Source organism: Populus euphratica, unplaced genomic scaffold (genome assembly GCF_000495115.2).
Source record: "Populus euphratica unplaced genomic scaffold, PopEup_1.0 scaffold2485.1, whole genome shotgun sequence".
Classification (NCBI taxonomy): domain Eukaryota; kingdom Viridiplantae; phylum Streptophyta; class Magnoliopsida; order Malpighiales; family Salicaceae; genus Populus; species Populus euphratica.
In genome coordinates, this window is record NW_011502321.1 from 1 (window position 1) to 16,732 (window position 16,732).

The window sequence follows — 16,732 nt, forward strand, 5'->3', positions numbered from 1 at the left end:
GTGTGTTGAGAATGCTTCTTCTTCTTCTTCTTTTTTCTTTTTTTAAAATCAAACTTTGCTTTATAAAATGGTTTGATAAAAATCAAACCCAATGAAATCCACCTCAAGACAAAACCAGACAACCAGACAACATTTGGAAAAAAGTTATGTGATTAACAAAAGTGTTTAAATCTATATTAAAAAGTACTTTTTTAAAAATAAGTATAATTAGAACATGAATAAGAGTAATTAAATGTATAATATTTATTGTTAGATTTGATAGGAGGAATAATTCAGAAAAAAAATATTTTTTTAGTTATGTGTAATTTCAATCAATCAAATTAAGATTTTATATGTTTCAATTTAAAATTTAATTAGGTAAAGTTTTAAATCTCAAATTTTCTGAATGAACTACCTAAGTGGAGCTGAATTTAACAAATAATAATAATAAACACCTTTTCATATGTAATTCCTTTCCCCCAAATAATCTTTTTTTCTTTTCACATATGTTATTTTTCCACATTAAAAATAGAGAATCGACTAGTGGCATGGGATCTTGGGTCAATGCTGTGGTAAGCCCATCTAGCTAGAGATTATTTAGACGAGCAGCTAAAAGCCCTCATGAAAGGGCATGCAGAGAAGGCTCGGCCAGAAAATCCAACAGCTTTCAAAATTCAAAGAACCAAGCCTACGGTCCTCTCTTCTTTTACTCTTGTTCACGTCTAAAGTTAATTTCCTTCATGAGAACACCTTGCAAGGACCACGAAACAGGGCCTTCATTAGATTCATTCTCAAAAGAACATTTAATTTAAATCCATGTCTATAAGATCCAGATTTCTGCTCGTCTTGTAGTACACCTGTTTTAATCTCTTTAGTAACCATTAAAATAGTATATTTTTAAAATTTTATTTTTCACTTCAACATATCAAGACAATCCAAAAAATAAAAAAATATATTTTAAAACTAAAAAAAATTAATTTTTTTTAAAAAATGCAGTTGAATTGGGATATTAAACAAGCCTCGGTAGCATCTAGTTTACAATACGTGTCAAATACTCACACTATTATTAGTATTGGTATTATCCGCCGTTCTTGATGACAAAACCAAATTGCACACAGACATCATATATGGTTCTATCTGTTGACAAATCTTAGAGTGCTTCTCCTATTTGTGCATTATGATATTAATGAGTCGTTTTCTTGACTAAGCAGGGGAGGAGAGGTCTCCTTTACTAACTTATAACGACATGAAAAGGAAAGGAAAGGAAATCATCTTCCTAACACACCAACTACATATATAGGGATCCTCAATCGGATACCTTAAGTTGTTTTTCCCTTTCATTTCAATTAGATTTGAAAAGTTTCATAAGATTCTGTAACGAGTCTTCTTTTTCATATAACTCTAACAGTGATTCTATCAAATCCCATCATTTTCCCATAAAAAATGATGCCTTTTTTAAGTTAGAGTAATGAAAAATGTGCTCAGAGTTTAGGCATAAAAATTAATTGAGAAATTTTGAGTACTTAAAAGAGACTCAATCGAAACGAAATTCTTTTGGGAACTCAATTGAAATTTAAGGTATTATTCATGGTTCAAATTTGAGGTTGACCCTGAGTTAATCATTGTGTCTCAGTGGAAGCACAAGCTTTATCCATTTCGATCTACTACAAGTACAAGAAAATTTGTGCGATTTACGACTTAATCCATGCTAGATTTGTGAAAAAACTCAGGTACTGTTTTCTCAAAACCACTTCATTTTAAGATTTCTCTGAAGTTTTGGGTTTACCGATCAACTCACAAAACAAGTAATCTACGTCTTAAGCCAAGTCAACCCTCAATTCAGGTTCTATAGCTATGCGAACAAGGAACCAGAAAGACATGATATTACGATAAGAATGAATGAATCTTTCTGGGACAGCTTCGTTGTAGCTAGCTAATAGAAACTGTTTGGCAGAATGGCCGGCTGCCGGTATTAAAAAGTTGAATTTTTTTTTTAAAAAAAATTATATCTTGTTGTTAAAAATAAATTTTAAAAAATAAAAAAAATATATATTTTTTAATAATTTTCTTTTTAAAAACAACGCTAACATACTAACAAATACTATTTTAGTCCATGGCCCCAAAGTTATGCCCCACCATCGTCCAAGGGAAAGCACAAAACCCTTATTTTGCATCTTAACTAACACTTCCAATAATCGTGATCTATATAATAGATGTGATCCCATGATAGTTTCAGTTTAGCAATCTCAGTAATGCAAGTATGATTGCAAGGGCCGAATCTAGGTCGTGGCAAGGGGGCAAAATTGTATAATTTTTTATTTGGGAAGGCTATTCCGTAGTTTTTTTATTTATAAATATATTAAAAAAACAGAGGAGATTTCAAAGCATACTAAAACTTTAGAAGCGAAGGTCCCTCTTAAAAGAAAGAAAGGATTGAAAAAGACGAAGAAGACGAGTTCATTTACCTCTTAATCCAAACGCCTCCTCGAAGCCTGCATAAGAAAAAGGTTGTGGGTTCGAATTTTCAAATGGGAGTAAACTTCATTTCCTAAGCACTAAAAAAAAAATCGAAACCTCTAGGGTCTTGTTCACACAAATTCAGAACTCCTAGTCTCATGATCATTTAAAATCTGGACACACACACTAAACCAAGTCCTTATACAATTGCAAATCTTCACCAACTCCTATCAAGATTAATTGAAAACTTCAGAAAAATTACGACTACGATGCTATGGGAAAAAAAATCCCATATTCATGGAATAAATGATAATATGCATAGCTGTAGTGGTGGTCATAAAAAAGATAGTAAATAAAAGCTTACCCAATTTTTTCTTGGTCCACAGCTAAATCTCATTTTTCCATTGCATCAAGGTTGTTACCGTGAAGTAATAGGAACTAATTCAAACTTTATTTCCTGTACTCTGACCAACTTTCTAAAAAAGCTCAAGGAGCCACTAATATGACACCGGAGTCGGAGTTCAGTATTGACAAAATTCAGAGACGGGTGTATTGATTGAACAGTACGAAAATTAGTTGCTTCTAGTCAACAAGGTAGGTGCAAGAAATTCTTCCATTGTTACCTTGATCAATCCAGCACCTTCTCTGGGGCAACCCTTTCTCAAAATCGTTTGCCTCTGACAATTTGATATTCCTATCGTATAATTGATGTTCAGGACAACATCGGAACTTTAACCTAAAATTAAAAGACTATCTGTGTGGTACAAGACATACCCCCAAAAGTGCAGGGTCATCGGTAGTGTCATTTAAAGCTTTCTGCACGACAGCATCTCATGCCTTCCTGCATTCAAAAGAAAACTTTTGCTAGGGTACCCCTGTCACAGCAATACCACATGGTCTGATCAAGCTAGGCACGTATTCTAGTTTTTTTGCTCTGTGACTGATTCATTTTCTAATCACGTTTTAGTCATTTTCAGCTCTAATTTCCAAACTTTCTGCTGCATCTAAATTTTACTTAAAGGACACCAATATAAAACACCACTACTCACTGCAGCCCTCTTTGTCGCTATCTGGTTTCTTCTGGGTTTCACAGTTGAGAAGAAACCGAAGCATAAATTGTTTTGTCCTGCTCATAACAAAGTCACACTTGTTTCAGAGAAGATCAAGGTTAGAAGTACTGAAAACTGAGTGACTCTTTTGGTGAAGATTCTCTAAAGAATCTACAATAAGGTCACATCATGTTCAAGTCATGGAGGAACGTAAAGAAAAAGATCAAAGCTACATTCAAACTGCAATTTCAGGCAACTCAGGTACTAATCTAACAGATACTAAGTATTCCCTGTTACTGATTCGAAAAGGGTTTTGTTTATCTGGAATCAATAATTACATTGTGAGTGTATGATAAGGTGTGTGGTGATATAATGTAGGCAATGTGATTGAGTAATTCAGGATACTAACAAAACGCTTACCTTATTTCGCGTCTCCATTTTAGGTGCCACGCCAAAAGAAACCTGCCTTGATAATATCCTTGGTGCCAGAGGATGTTGGAAAGACAACATTCAAACTAGAGAAAGCTGCAGTTCAGGATGGAATCTGTTCATGGGACAATCCAGTTTATGTGACAGTGATACTCATCAAGGAGCCAAAATCAGGAAAGCTGCATGAGAAAATATACCATTTCATTGTTTCAAGTGTACGTTATACTCACAGTTAAAATCTTTACTGATTCTCTAAGGCATAGTGTTTTGTGTACGCATGTGTTTGTTTTCTGATTCCTATGAATTCCTGCAGGGGTCATCCAAATCAGGTTATCTGGGAGAAGCTTCGATTGACTTTGCAGATTTTGCTGATGAAACTGAACCGTTGTCTGTCTCCCTGCCCCTTAAATTTGCCAACTCTGGTGCAGTTCTACATGTTAGTTCTCTCTCTCTCTCTCTCTCTCTCTCTCTCTCTCACTCACACACACACACACCTGTAATTCTCTTGATTTGACCCTTTTCCTATGTTTGATTCACTCCTAGAGCTAGAGCAATGTCTATTTTCAAGAAGTAAATAAGTATTTTCAAGAAGTAAATAAGACCATGTCATTTCGTTATCAAAAACCTTCCATTGTTTCTCATGTATCAAGTAATTTGTGAAACAGGTGACCATTCAGAAGATGCATGGAGATTTTGATCCAAGGTGAACACGAGCATTAACAATTCATTTATGCATTTATTTCTCTTTTTTCTTTCATTTTACTTTCTAGTCTAAAGTTTTGTTTTTCCCATCTCCTCTGCTGCTAATTTACTTACTGGACTTTGTAATCTCAGAAAAATTGAAGACAATGAAGATCCCATACTTTCTAAAGACAGAAACTTGAAGAACCAGCTGAGCAATGGCTACACAGACAAAAACGATGGAAGTTTTAATGAAGTAAGGTCTAAATTATCTATTTTGTTTTAACACAGTTCAGGAAGGGCTGGACTGAACAAGTTCCTTTTGTCATATCTTAGAGATAGATGTGCTGTTTTTCAAGGTTATAATTGATCTATTCCTTGACAAATCTCACAGGACCAGGACTCGGACATTGTTTTATCTGAACAAGACAGCAGCTTCAGAACTTCCATTGGTGGAAATTCTAGCTTCAAATCAACACTCAGACAAGATTCAATGCCTCCAAAGGGAGCAGTTGATGCTATCACACCGAAAAACCACTTGCATTGTAGGACAAGCACTGATTGGTCAATGGGTTCAATGTCAAACGGAAGGTTAGTTGACTCAACAAACAGCCCTGAAGAGAACCTTCCAAGAGAATTACAAGAAACCTCAGATGAATCCATTGAAAAACTGAAAACTGAATTATCTAATCTAATGAGGCAGTCAGAATTATCAGAACTGGAATTACAGACTCTTCGGAGACAGATGACAAAGGAGAGCAGAAGGGGGCAGGATTTGTCAAGACATGTTAAGGAACTTGAAGAGGAGAGAGATGCACTCAAAACAGAATCAGAACTGGAATTACAGTCTCTTCGGAAACAGATTACAAAGGAGAGCAGAAGGGGGCAGGATTTGTCAAGACATGTTAAGGAACTTGAAGAGGAGAGAGATGCACTCGAAACAGAATCAGAACTGGAATTACAGTCTCTTCGGAAACAGATTACAAAGGAGTGCAGAAGGGGGCAGGATTTGTCAAGACATGTTAAGGAACTTGAAGAGGAGAGAGATGCACTCAAAACAGAATGTGAACAACTCAAGCGCTCAAATGAAGGAGAATCCCTGAATCAATTGCGAGCTGAGAATGAGGATTCTAGGGTTCAGCTAGAAGAAGTCAGGCGAGAACTTAGTCATCAAAAGGAATTGAACACCAATCTTAAGTCGCAACTCCAGAAAACACAAGATTCAAATGCTGAGTTGATTCTTGCTGTGGGAGACCTTGATGAAATGCTGGATCGAAAAAATGTGGAAATATCTTCTCTGTCTAGCAAGCTTGATGAGGTTCAGGAGAAAAATTGCAAATGCAGCAAGAAAGAGGACACAGACCAACAAGCAGTGCTTGCACTGGAAGAAAATACTAGGGAAGATAATGAATTATGTCTACTGAAGCAAAGGGTGATAGACCTATCTGATGAAATTGATGTCTACAGGGAAACTAGAGAAAAGCTGGAGAATTATATCGAACAACTCACACAAGACTCTGAAGATCTAAAGAGAGAAAACCATGATATCTCTTCCAAGTTAGAGCAGGGCAAGCTACAAGAACACAAAACCTCAGAATGTTCAGCTACTATTAAAGAACTTGAATCACAGGTACAAAGATTAGAGGAAAAATTGAAGATGCAAACGAAAGAATTATCAGAATCTTTGCTTTTCATCAACGAACTGGAAAGTCAGGTCAAAGGGTTGGAGAAAGAACGGGAAAAACAGGCACAAGGATACGAAAATGACCTCGATGCCATGACACATGCCAGAGTTGAGCAGGAACAGAGAGCTATCCGTGCAGAAGAGGCCTTGAGGAAGACAAAGTGGAAAAATGCTGCTACAGCAGAGCAGCTACAGGAGGAATTCAGAAAACTTTCAGTGGAAATGGCAGGAAAGTTCGATGAGAATGAGAAGCTGACAATGGAATCAGTAGTTGAAGCAAACGAGCTCCGAATACAGAATAGAGTTCTAGAAGAGAATCTTAAGAAATCTAACGAAGAGCTTGCAATGATGACAGACCAGAACAGAGTAAAAATCGAAGAATTGTCAATGCAACTAGATTTGAAAACAAAACATATGGAGCAGATGTCAGTGGAACTAGAAGATGCTTCCAACAAACTGAAGCATGGAGGAGAAATGCAAGAGGCTTTTCTAGCGGATGTTCGAATGCTGAAAAGTGAGATAGAGACCCTAAAAAAAGAGAAGAATGACATCTCTGAAGTGGAAAAAGAAGTGAAATTAAGAGATGAAACTGAAAAATTGAAGACATCGTCTGAAGAAACAAAGATACAAACAGAAATACAAAAAAGTGAAAGAGATGAAATAGAAGAAATATTTGCATTGACAAAGAACGAGGCAGAAAACACGAGGCAAGAATTATTCAATTTGAAGTCCTTAAAGGATGAAAAGGAGGCAATGATCAAGAACCTTTCATTGGAACTTCAAAGCCTCAGAGATCTGCAGATTGAGCTAAAAAATAGCCTGTCCGCAGAAGAACAGGAGAAAGAAAAACTTCAGCAACAAGTACTCGAATTAAAAGGTAAGCTGCAGAAGAAGGAACAGGAAAATACTAGTTTCATGAAGAAACTCACATTTTCAGATGAAAAGAACTCAGTGCCAATGGATGGCAGAATGCAGATCAAATGTGCTGCAACTAATACTGCAAATGTCAATGACTTCCAAAAAAGAAATATTGGGGAAGACTTGCTGAATTCTGAGATGCACACTGCAGGATGCAAGGGTATTGAAAGGTACAATTTGAAGTTTGTTTATAATGATTATTGTGCTTTCTCATATATCTACCACCTTTTTCTGAGTAATTAATTTCCAACATGGAGATAAATCGAAGCATGCATTGTGCATCCAGATATGTTTTAGTTCGTGATCATAGCTGTCACTGAAATTAGTTTCATTCTTCAATATTTTTTATGACAGAGAAGCAAAAACTTGCTCGAAGGAAGAACTGAGAGTTGGCACTTTCCACTCAATGGATGAGGGTTACCTGATTGAACTGTTGACAGAAATGGCACAGCTAAAAGAAAGGAACAAATGTATGGAAACTGAGTTAAAAGAAATGCAAGAGAGATATTTAGAGATAAGCCTCAAACTTGCAGAAGTAGAAGGTGAAAGGCAACAGCTTGTCATGACTGTACGCAACCTCAAGAATGGTAAGAGGCACTAGCATTCTAGCTCTCTAAGATATCGGATGTCAGACACAGCAATGAAGCATTGGTAATGCAGCTGCTAAAGCAAGCCTCTGATGAGCAAGATTGTTGCTTGACTATTCTTTATGCATATTGTAAATGGAAGTCTAGGGATGCTCGAGAAGCAGGTCCAGAGTTCAGAAAGGAATAGATGTTTCCTTAAAAATATAGTAATTGCACACTCCTTTGCTTTATACAGATTTTGTGTATTCCTTATTTGTGATGTTCATGTAGCTAATCTAGTTGAAGTATTGGTGCCTAACCTGAATTGTGGCTGTATTGCAGAAATTAAAAGCATTAGAATTTTAAGATATTCCAATGAGTTTCCAAATTGCAGACATCACTGTCTAGAATTTAGGTTAAACAATGGAAACAGTTTTATGTTCATGACTTCATTCATACCTTTCACGTTATTTCTGCCTGAACTGAACGTGTTTTAGAAATCCACTTATATCTAAGATTCTTTGTTTCATAAATTTGTCGAACTTTGTTGTATGATACAACCATGGATGTGACAATGATATCTATGTTAACCGTGTTGAAAGAAATCAACCTATCATAGCTATGTCCGTTAAGTAAAAAAATTAATTACTTTTTTACAGAACACAAAGGTTATGATATTCCAAAATTATAGAAAGCACAGGAAAGGGTGGCATTGTTACAGGATTTAAAGAAAAGCATAGCATTGGTACAGATGTTTAAGGACCAAAATCTAACTTTATCAACATAAACCCAAACATCTATACCTTTCTTTCCCTTCAATTTCTCCTGAGCTTTTTGCTCATACGGTGGGCACTTCCATCACTCCATACCAGCCTAGTTTGGTTTCCACCATCCATTGCAAAGGATAAAGTCTACATTTGATGAAGCTTCTTATTACGATGACAATTTAATACAGAAAAATGTCTCATACAAAAGGGTTCACGTACCATACCTGTTTTGATCTCTTATCCTTGGGTGTCCATGTTGGAATTAGGGATGCGGAAGTTCTTTCCTTCTGGGATGAACTTGACAATTGAATAGGTTGTTTCTGCTTCTTCTGCTCATATACTTTTCTAGGAGTGCTTCCTCCCTGGTACTTGAAAAAATCAAGAATAGACAGGCTTCTTCTCTCAGTAGCCTTTGATATATATCCTGAATTCCAATAATCTGGAGTACATGTATCAGGTGGAAGGGACTGCTGCCGCAATCTGCTCTTTTCCCTTACTCTGTTAAGAAACTCTATTGTCCAGGGTGAACCTGGTTGTGGATGAGCAGAATGGATGGCTTTAGAAAGTGGTGTTCCACTTCCACCGCAATGTGATATCTCCTCTTCAAATGGAAACCTGGTAGATTTTCCTGCAGCTCTCAGTGTAAAAGCCTCTTCTAAGAGATTTTTCCTGGGTTTTACAGGCACTTTTTCATGCTTATCATCCATAATTGGGTCACCACGATTTTGTGGTAACCTTTGTCTATCATTTTCTATAGGGGTCCATAAATCTGGACAAGAGTTTTTCTCAGCAGCCGTTGGATTATTAGGGTGACTATTCTTACCAAATGACAGTCGTCTTGCAGCTTTCGACTTTCTTGCAGAATCTTGTTCGATATCAGGCATCCAAGGTGAGAAATATGTAGAGTTAGCAATAGAAGCAACGTCTTTCTCCAACGAGACGGGATCATCAGTGAGGTCTATGACTTCACCTCTAAAGTAATCATGCAGGTTGTTAGCGTTAGATTTACAAGGATTGCCGCTGTCTAACTTCAACTCCTTGATATTTATTTCGGATGCCCGATTTTGACCCAGAAATATATCGTTCAGTGGTAACCTGGGCTGTCTTATGTCATCCCGAATCAGAGGATCTTTGAAGTTTCCAGAATAAAGTGGTTTCATGGAAGTAGGAAAATCCATCACCGGAGCAATATCCGGTACCTGCTTTTGACCAAACAAATCTTTCAAAGATGAACTATGTTGGTTCAACTCACCAAGCATCTCGGGATCTGTTGAAGTCCAACAATCATATTGCTTAAACATTCCAGGATCCAGCATACCATCAGTGAATTGGTTCAGTGATTCAGATTTCCACATGTCATCCACTTGAATGTCAATTTTTTGAAGGCTATTTATGCATTTTCTTCGTTTTCTTTCAGAATCAATAAGAAGATGAAGTTTATCTGAGTCAGGACAAGAAGATGCAGAGGAGGAACAGTCTGTCATTATGGATCTAGAATCCTCCCGCTCACCATATTTGCACAAAGCACTAAATAGAGCTACACTTTCAACTGGAACATGATACTGTTGGACTGCAAGGATCCTGCGTTCATGTGACCATTCAAGAAACTCAATAAGCATGCCTCCAGAAGACAGAATTGCATGTGCTGTCAGTGGATTAATTGATGGAAATTTGGTAAGGAAGGATTCTGCAAGAGTTTCTGATTCAGGCATTTTAGGATATCTGCCCCTGGAAGACTTAGTGGCATACAAAATACTGTTTAATATAATTTCATCGGTCAATTCAGCTGAATAGGAAGAAAAGAGCTGTAGGTCAATTCCCAGGCTTGCTGCAGCTGCGTAGAGTCCATCAGAGAATTCCATTACAGTAGAGAGGAATCTGGTTTCTCCTTCAAAGACCTGCAGAAAATGTAATATGAAAGGTAAGAAACAAAGTTCCAAAATAGCAAATTATTCATGAAGGAGAGGTAATTGAGAAGAATATCCTAAAGAAGAAACCTTCATATATCAGTCAACCTTATTATGGCCAAAGTAAAATACTAATACATGCACATTATAATTTATGCACCAACGGATTTGAATTTTTTCCAAAATCCCTTGCAAGAAAAGATCAAAATTGCGTAACATATGCACATAATTAATGTCAAGAAAGTAATATCTGATGAAGCTAACCTATCAAAATGATCATAATTTAATGTACACCACTAAGATGCCATTAATTATGAATATGCTGGAGAAAATGCTTTCAGAGTTCCTGTTAGACATTTTTGTGCTACGACAAAAGTTAATGTTTCCTACTGCTAGGAAGAAAACCTGCACGTACAGTGATTCAGTAATTCAACAATTAGATGATAGACCCTATCCAGCATAGTATTGTATTCAACCTAGAGCTTTTTCATTCATAAGTGGATTGCTGCTTCACCATATCACAAGAACTCCAGAAAAATGCACAAGTTTCATTCTTCTAAAGACTGGACTACTCTACATAGAACTGGAGTAGGAAAAAAACAAAGGAAAATATGTGAATTATAACATCATAATATACAGGAATTACCAGAATGCAGCCACTGAAAGCAAAACTCAGCAATGTCAAAACATTTGCAGCAATATTCTCAATGCACAGAGGTAAGCATGAAGAAGCTTCATCTGCAGCAGTTGCTTTCTTTCCAATATTTCCACAATCATACCACACTAAGCAAATGGAAGAACTAATAATCACGTCAACAGGCAGATTCAAGTCACGCTCCACAACTTGTGCTCCTTCTTTCTCCATCGCAAGAATTCTTTGGTATGTACTTCTTCTGGATACTATCATTTCCTTGTCAAAATTTTGAGTATTCACAATAAGGACGATGTCAGGGAAATAAATCATGTCCCCCGGAGTCTCTTCAGTTTTTGTTGCATAGGGTGCATAAGGAACTTGAAAAGGGACGCTGCAAGCTTCTGCTTTATCTGCAGCTTCTGAAGATGTCATATGAAACTTTTCTGCTTTATCTGCAGCTTCTGAAGATGTCATATTAAACTTGTCCTCAATAGGTGCAAGATTTAGCAGTTCCTCCAATTTCTTGTCATCGATATTCTCATTCATACCAGGAACTGAATGAGATTTGCTTCCCTAGGATGAAGTTAATGCTAGGTTAGTGATATTTAGTAGTAGAATTATGTTTGCAGAATAAGTTAAAATTGTAATTGAGAATATAGTTTGCAAAAACATCATTAGGAAGAGAGAGGCAGTTTATGGGAGGAGATAAATCTCAGTAGAATGTCAGTATGATAAATCTCAGGAGATAAATAATCCTATATTTACCTTAATTCTGTTCACACTCAAAGCAAAAAACTGTTACTGCAATGATTAAGGAAAAAAAGAAAATTTCTTCATATAGTAAGAAGGCAACAGGCCCAAACTGGAAAGATTTGTTTCACTTATTTAAGAAATTTACCTTGGGAAATGAAGCCCTTGTATCAGGAATCTTGACTGTAGATTCATTTTTTCCCCTAGCAGTAGCTTTCCCAGGATTCAAGAAATAATCAAGATCATTGAATTGTGACATAGAATTGAACAACAATGAAGCCTTCCTGGCATTTTCTCCAATTAATGTTTCTCTATTTCCTGTTTCTTGACCTCTATCCAAAGACTCACTTGAAGAACCTTCCACATGTCCACTGTTGGGAGTTTCAGAAATCACATTCAACAGTTCCTTATGTTCTTCCATGTGTGCCCCACTCAAACCATTATCAGAGAAAACAAGGTTAATCACCAACTTTCCACCATCAAAGGATTCCCTATCAAAATCAATGTTGTGTGAATACAACTCCTCCAACATTTTTTGATTTATGGATGAATTTTTACCGTTGTAATTATCCTCCTCCAAGAGATGCCAATCCAAATAAATCCCATGGGATGCAGATAGGGGTTGTGGCTTGAGTTCAGCTAGTTTTTCCTCCATAATGGCATTGATCGAACTTCTCTTGTCAGGATCAGAAAAAATAGGTATAGGCAGAGATTTGAATGTGTCATCTTCCAGTGTCAGTTCACAACTAACAATCAATTCATCAAAATTCTTAAAATTCATATCTTCTCTGAACATCGAGTCACATGTTTGTGGTTCATCTGTTGACTGCATTTCAAAGAAGACTTCATAAAGTTGAGATGAATCCGTCTCAAGGAATTTGAATTCCTGGAAAATAACTGCGTTCATTGGTGAAAGACAATCTGCAGAGTCTTCACGACCCTGTGGAATTTCCACCATGCTTATAATGTCCATTCCCAAGGATGTATCTCGAGAAGCCAGCTCAGGTTCAAGGCATTGCTCTTCTGGACAATGCTTTGAAAGAAATTCTAAGATATTAAACTGCATCGAACCCAATAGCTCTTTCCCGTCAATATGCAGGATATTTTCTTGACCCCATTTGGACTCAACATGCTCAAGAAATAAAAGAAACTCATCTTCCATGGATGGGTTTGTGAAAGTTCGAAGACTCATCTCTTCAACTTCTAAAAGAGGGAATGTGTTATGATGAAAATGTGCTTGCTCCTGAACAGAACCATCATATTCCAGCACACAAGCTTTTTCATCCATGTCAAACTCTAAAGTGACATCTTCAACTGAATAAACTGATTCCTGAACTTTGTCAGGATATTGCATTTCAATCTTAGGCCTGAGCAGATCCTGCAAGTGTAGAAAAAATCAACAAATAAATAAAACCACATGATGATTTATGAATGCCATAATCATAAAAACCTGAGCAAAATCTTAGTACATATAACTATTTAAAAAACGTCTAGACCAGACAACTTTGAGCAGCAAAATCTTTGTCTAAGCATCGGACAATAAGGGTAAGCAATGAAAAGCAAGTTATCGTAGTACATATAACAAAGTAAAAAATTATAACCAACTTTCCAAAACTGAAGTGAATGAAACAACTCATTAGTATTTGTTCATTTACTTCCGAAAAAACAAACAAACAAACAAAGGTAAATGAGTGAAACAGGTGACTGCAATCAGCACATCATATTCTTTTCATACATTCATTACTGTATTACACCATTTTCCGGAATGGATCAGATAAGAGAAACAACGAGACCATCACTTGATGAATTTGTACTAGTCACCATAAAATGCTTCTTGTATTTCCATCCAAATCTTTTAAAACAAATAATATATATCTCAAAATTACAAGCAAAATGGCACAAACGAGTCAACAATATTTTAAGAAACAGAATTGTCCCAAAGATTTAAATATTCCAATCCTCATGGAGTCACTTACCCTTTAAATATTCCAATCCTCATGAGTCACTTACCCTTTATCACTTTACATAACACAACTGGTTCTAAGGAGACTAGTGCAAAATCACATGCAAGCACATTATACAAAGACTCTGAGTTATATAGCATGGCTCAGACACTTACCAAATCATTCTCAATCTCAGAAACTTCAGAGAGGAGTTGCATCCCTTCGTCAGAGAAGCACACATTCTCCTTCAAAAGCACACAAAACACAGCACATAAGCACAAAATCTCCTGGCACGTGCACAAGGAAAATGTATCTGTACCCGCATATCTAACTAACTCTCTAAAATATTGATCTTTACCAAGAATGTATCAATCTCTGGTGCTTCCAATTGTATAACTTCAAGCCTCTCCGAATGTTTATTGTTCCCATTATCTTTCTGCAAGAGCAAATGTCCTTTATACATCAGACAAATCAAACCAAATTAATTTTAAAAAAAAAACTTTTAAAAAAAAGTTCAAACAGAATTCCTATTTCACTCATTTCGAAACTCAACCTCTTGAGCTGAATCAGTTCCAAAGCCTCTCTCTGTCTCCTCTTCCTTCTGCAAATTGAACACCAACTGTGAATATCACATTAGGTAAATACAAATGTAATCTAAAATCACTGTTTCACCTTGAAATCATTTTAAAAAACAGCGCAGAATAAGCCAAATTTAACATCATCAATTAAAAAAAGGCAAAAAACAGAGGCTGTTAATTCAAAAAATGATAATTTAGTTCTCTTCTATTTCCAACTCTGATGTTCTTTAACTTGATCGAAGCATAGTAAAAAAAATTAATTAAGAAAAAAGAACTGAAATAAAATTAAATTAAACTATAACTTAATATAATTTTCTAAATACTGATAGAAAAATAGAAGCCGAAAAAAAAATATTAAGGGAGAAAAACAGAAACAAAACAAGAAAAAATGATGTAAAATATAAAAGCTCCAGTTTCGATAAAAAAGAGAAAAGAATCCACGAATTTGAAAGTTATCAAATAAATTAAGGATAACGCATCATAATCGACAGAAACTAAACAACAACAAAAAAAACTAAAATAAACACGATATTTTGGAAACAGACCTGATGAAACCGATCAGGTAAGAAATCGCGAAAATCAAAGTCGATGAAATGAGGAAGGACTGAGGAGATGAATTTGGAGAGAGCGGAATCGATAGGAGGTCTTTCAATCGGGAGAGAGAGCGTTTCAAGAGGATGGAAGAAGCGAAGGAGACGATGCAGTTCTTGCTCCGGAGGAGGAGGAGCAGGAGCAGGAGCTAAGTGAGGGACTGGAAGATTTAGGAAGCTTAGGGTTTCGACCGGAGAAGAAGAAAAGTAGTCTGTGTTTAGAAAGCGAGTTCGCATTTTGTTCCGATACAGAAGGAGAAGGAGAGGTAACGGACTACTACTTTTTCGAAGCTGAAATTGAAATTGGCGCCTGAGTTTTTAAATTCTCCAACGGGATGGTCTTTGCTATCCTCCTGCTATATAAGAGGTGAGTGAATTAATCGAATTATATGTGAAAACTGACTTCAAATTAATCGAACTGAATAGTTTTTTCATTTATTTTTTCATAATCTTAGTTAGAAACAGTTAAGAAGAATTATTTGATTCGGATTTAATTTCAGAATCTGAAAACCGAATAAACATGATAAAAAAAATCACTATAAATTAAAGACTAGTTAAATCAAAATTAAAGCATATTTAATGGTTTTTAAAAATATAAAAAATATACCAAATCAATTTAATAGGTTGGCCTTTTTGAAAAATTCATTTCCACATCTCTGCTAATATAAGTTGAGTATGAGTCTATTAAACTTAAACAAATCGACTTGATTTTCATAATCGTGGTAGTATACAAAATTAGAACCTATTAAATTTTGGTTATACGTTGTCTTAAAAATAAATATATGTATGTATGTATGTATGTATAGATGGGATGTGGCCTGCCTTCCTTAAACTATTTTTTGTAGCTAACTATATAGATAAAAGACAATCCAAGATGCTTAATTGGAACTTTCTGGATTGCATTTCTAATTGCCGAAAAGTGAAGAAAGTTTTAAACAATTTACAATTTAGACACTCGATTTAAAATACAAATTCATTCTAAAGAAAATCGAAATTAAAATCCAAAAAAAAAAAGAAAAGTTAATTCTTGAAAGATCAACATGTAATATGTTTGAGGCTTTGAGCCCAAGACCAAAAACGGAAGCACAAAGGTGAAAAAGGAATAGCCAATCCATATGTATTTTATTAAATTAATATCTAGTGGATCCTCGACCAGTAATGTCGTTGTAGTATAGTGGTAAGTATTCCCGCCTGTCACGCGGGTGACCCGGGTTCGATCCCCGGCAACGGCGATATCCTTTTGGTTTTTTGTTGAGATTTCAGGTCATTGTTTAGAGTTTTGACCACAAGTAACGGGAAGCAGAGGCAAAGGCGCAGGCCATCATAGCATGGTCTTATTAGAGGACAGACTCAATATGGACTTTATATTACAACTCGCTTGACACTACTTTTTTCGAGAAAAAATATAATTTGATGTTGAAGAACTCATGTGGTTTCGTTAAAAAATTAAATTGACCAGATGGTCAAACCCCGCCCATAAACTCATTAATAATTTAAAAAAGAAATTGACCATTTTAATTTTTTTAAATAAAAAGTTTTGTCAGCTCTTTTTTGAGTGTGTTTAAAAATATAATTATATTAAGTTTTTTATAATATGTTTTATTTAGAAAAATATTAAAAATATTTTTTTTTATTTTTAAAAATTATTCATCAAAATAATTAAAAATCCTAAAAATATATTAATTAAAAATAATAAAATAATAAAATAAATATTTTTAAAACAAAAAAACAAAAACATTTTTGTTAACTTGAGAGCCCAACCTAAAAGTGCGGATATTATTAGTTAACACTCTACTCTGC

At 35.5% G+C, this 16,732-nt stretch overlaps 2 protein-coding genes and 1 non-coding gene across 4 annotated transcripts; 2 read left to right on the forward strand and 1 right to left on the reverse strand.

Moving 5' to 3' along the window:
• The first annotated feature begins 3,170 nt into the window (after positions 1-3,170).
• On the forward strand, positions 3,171-8,104 carry LOC105119068 (myosin heavy chain, striated muscle-like). Its single transcript, XM_011017169.1, is given in 9 exon segments — positions 3,171-3,746; positions 3,929-4,129; positions 4,228-4,350; positions 4,580-4,617; positions 4,749-4,851; positions 4,990-5,124; positions 5,126-5,159; positions 5,216-7,367; positions 7,552-8,104. Coding segments are annotated over 9 exon segments (3,105 nt in total). The 5' UTR covers positions 3,171-3,674; the 3' UTR covers positions 7,799-8,104.
• A 322-nt stretch (positions 8,105-8,426) lies between these two features.
• LOC105119069 (uncharacterized) lies at positions 8,427-15,203 on the reverse strand. Of its 2 annotated transcripts, XM_011017171.1 has the most exons (9): positions 14,888-15,203; positions 14,318-14,365; positions 14,123-14,200; positions 13,941-14,009; positions 11,970-13,199; positions 11,541-11,644; positions 11,084-11,498; positions 8,755-10,428; positions 8,427-8,674 (listed from the first exon to the last, which is right to left on the reverse strand). In XM_011017171.1, the coding sequence occupies exons 1-9, from the start codon at positions 15,167-15,169 to the stop codon at positions 8,579-8,581; spliced, it is 3,996 nt and encodes a 1,331-aa protein (XP_011015473.1). In that variant the 5' UTR covers positions 15,170-15,203; the 3' UTR covers positions 8,427-8,578. The 2 variants fall into 2 exon arrangements, with proteins under 2 accessions (XP_011015473.1, XP_011015472.1); XM_011017170.1 differs by having other exon boundaries at positions 11,084-11,644.
• An 889-nt stretch (positions 15,204-16,092) lies between these two features.
• TRNAD-GUC (transfer RNA aspartic acid (anticodon GUC)) lies at positions 16,093-16,164 on the forward strand. The gene has a single exon. It is a non-coding gene; the product is annotated as a tRNA-Asp (tRNA).
• The last annotated feature ends 568 nt before the right edge of the window (positions 16,165-16,732 follow it).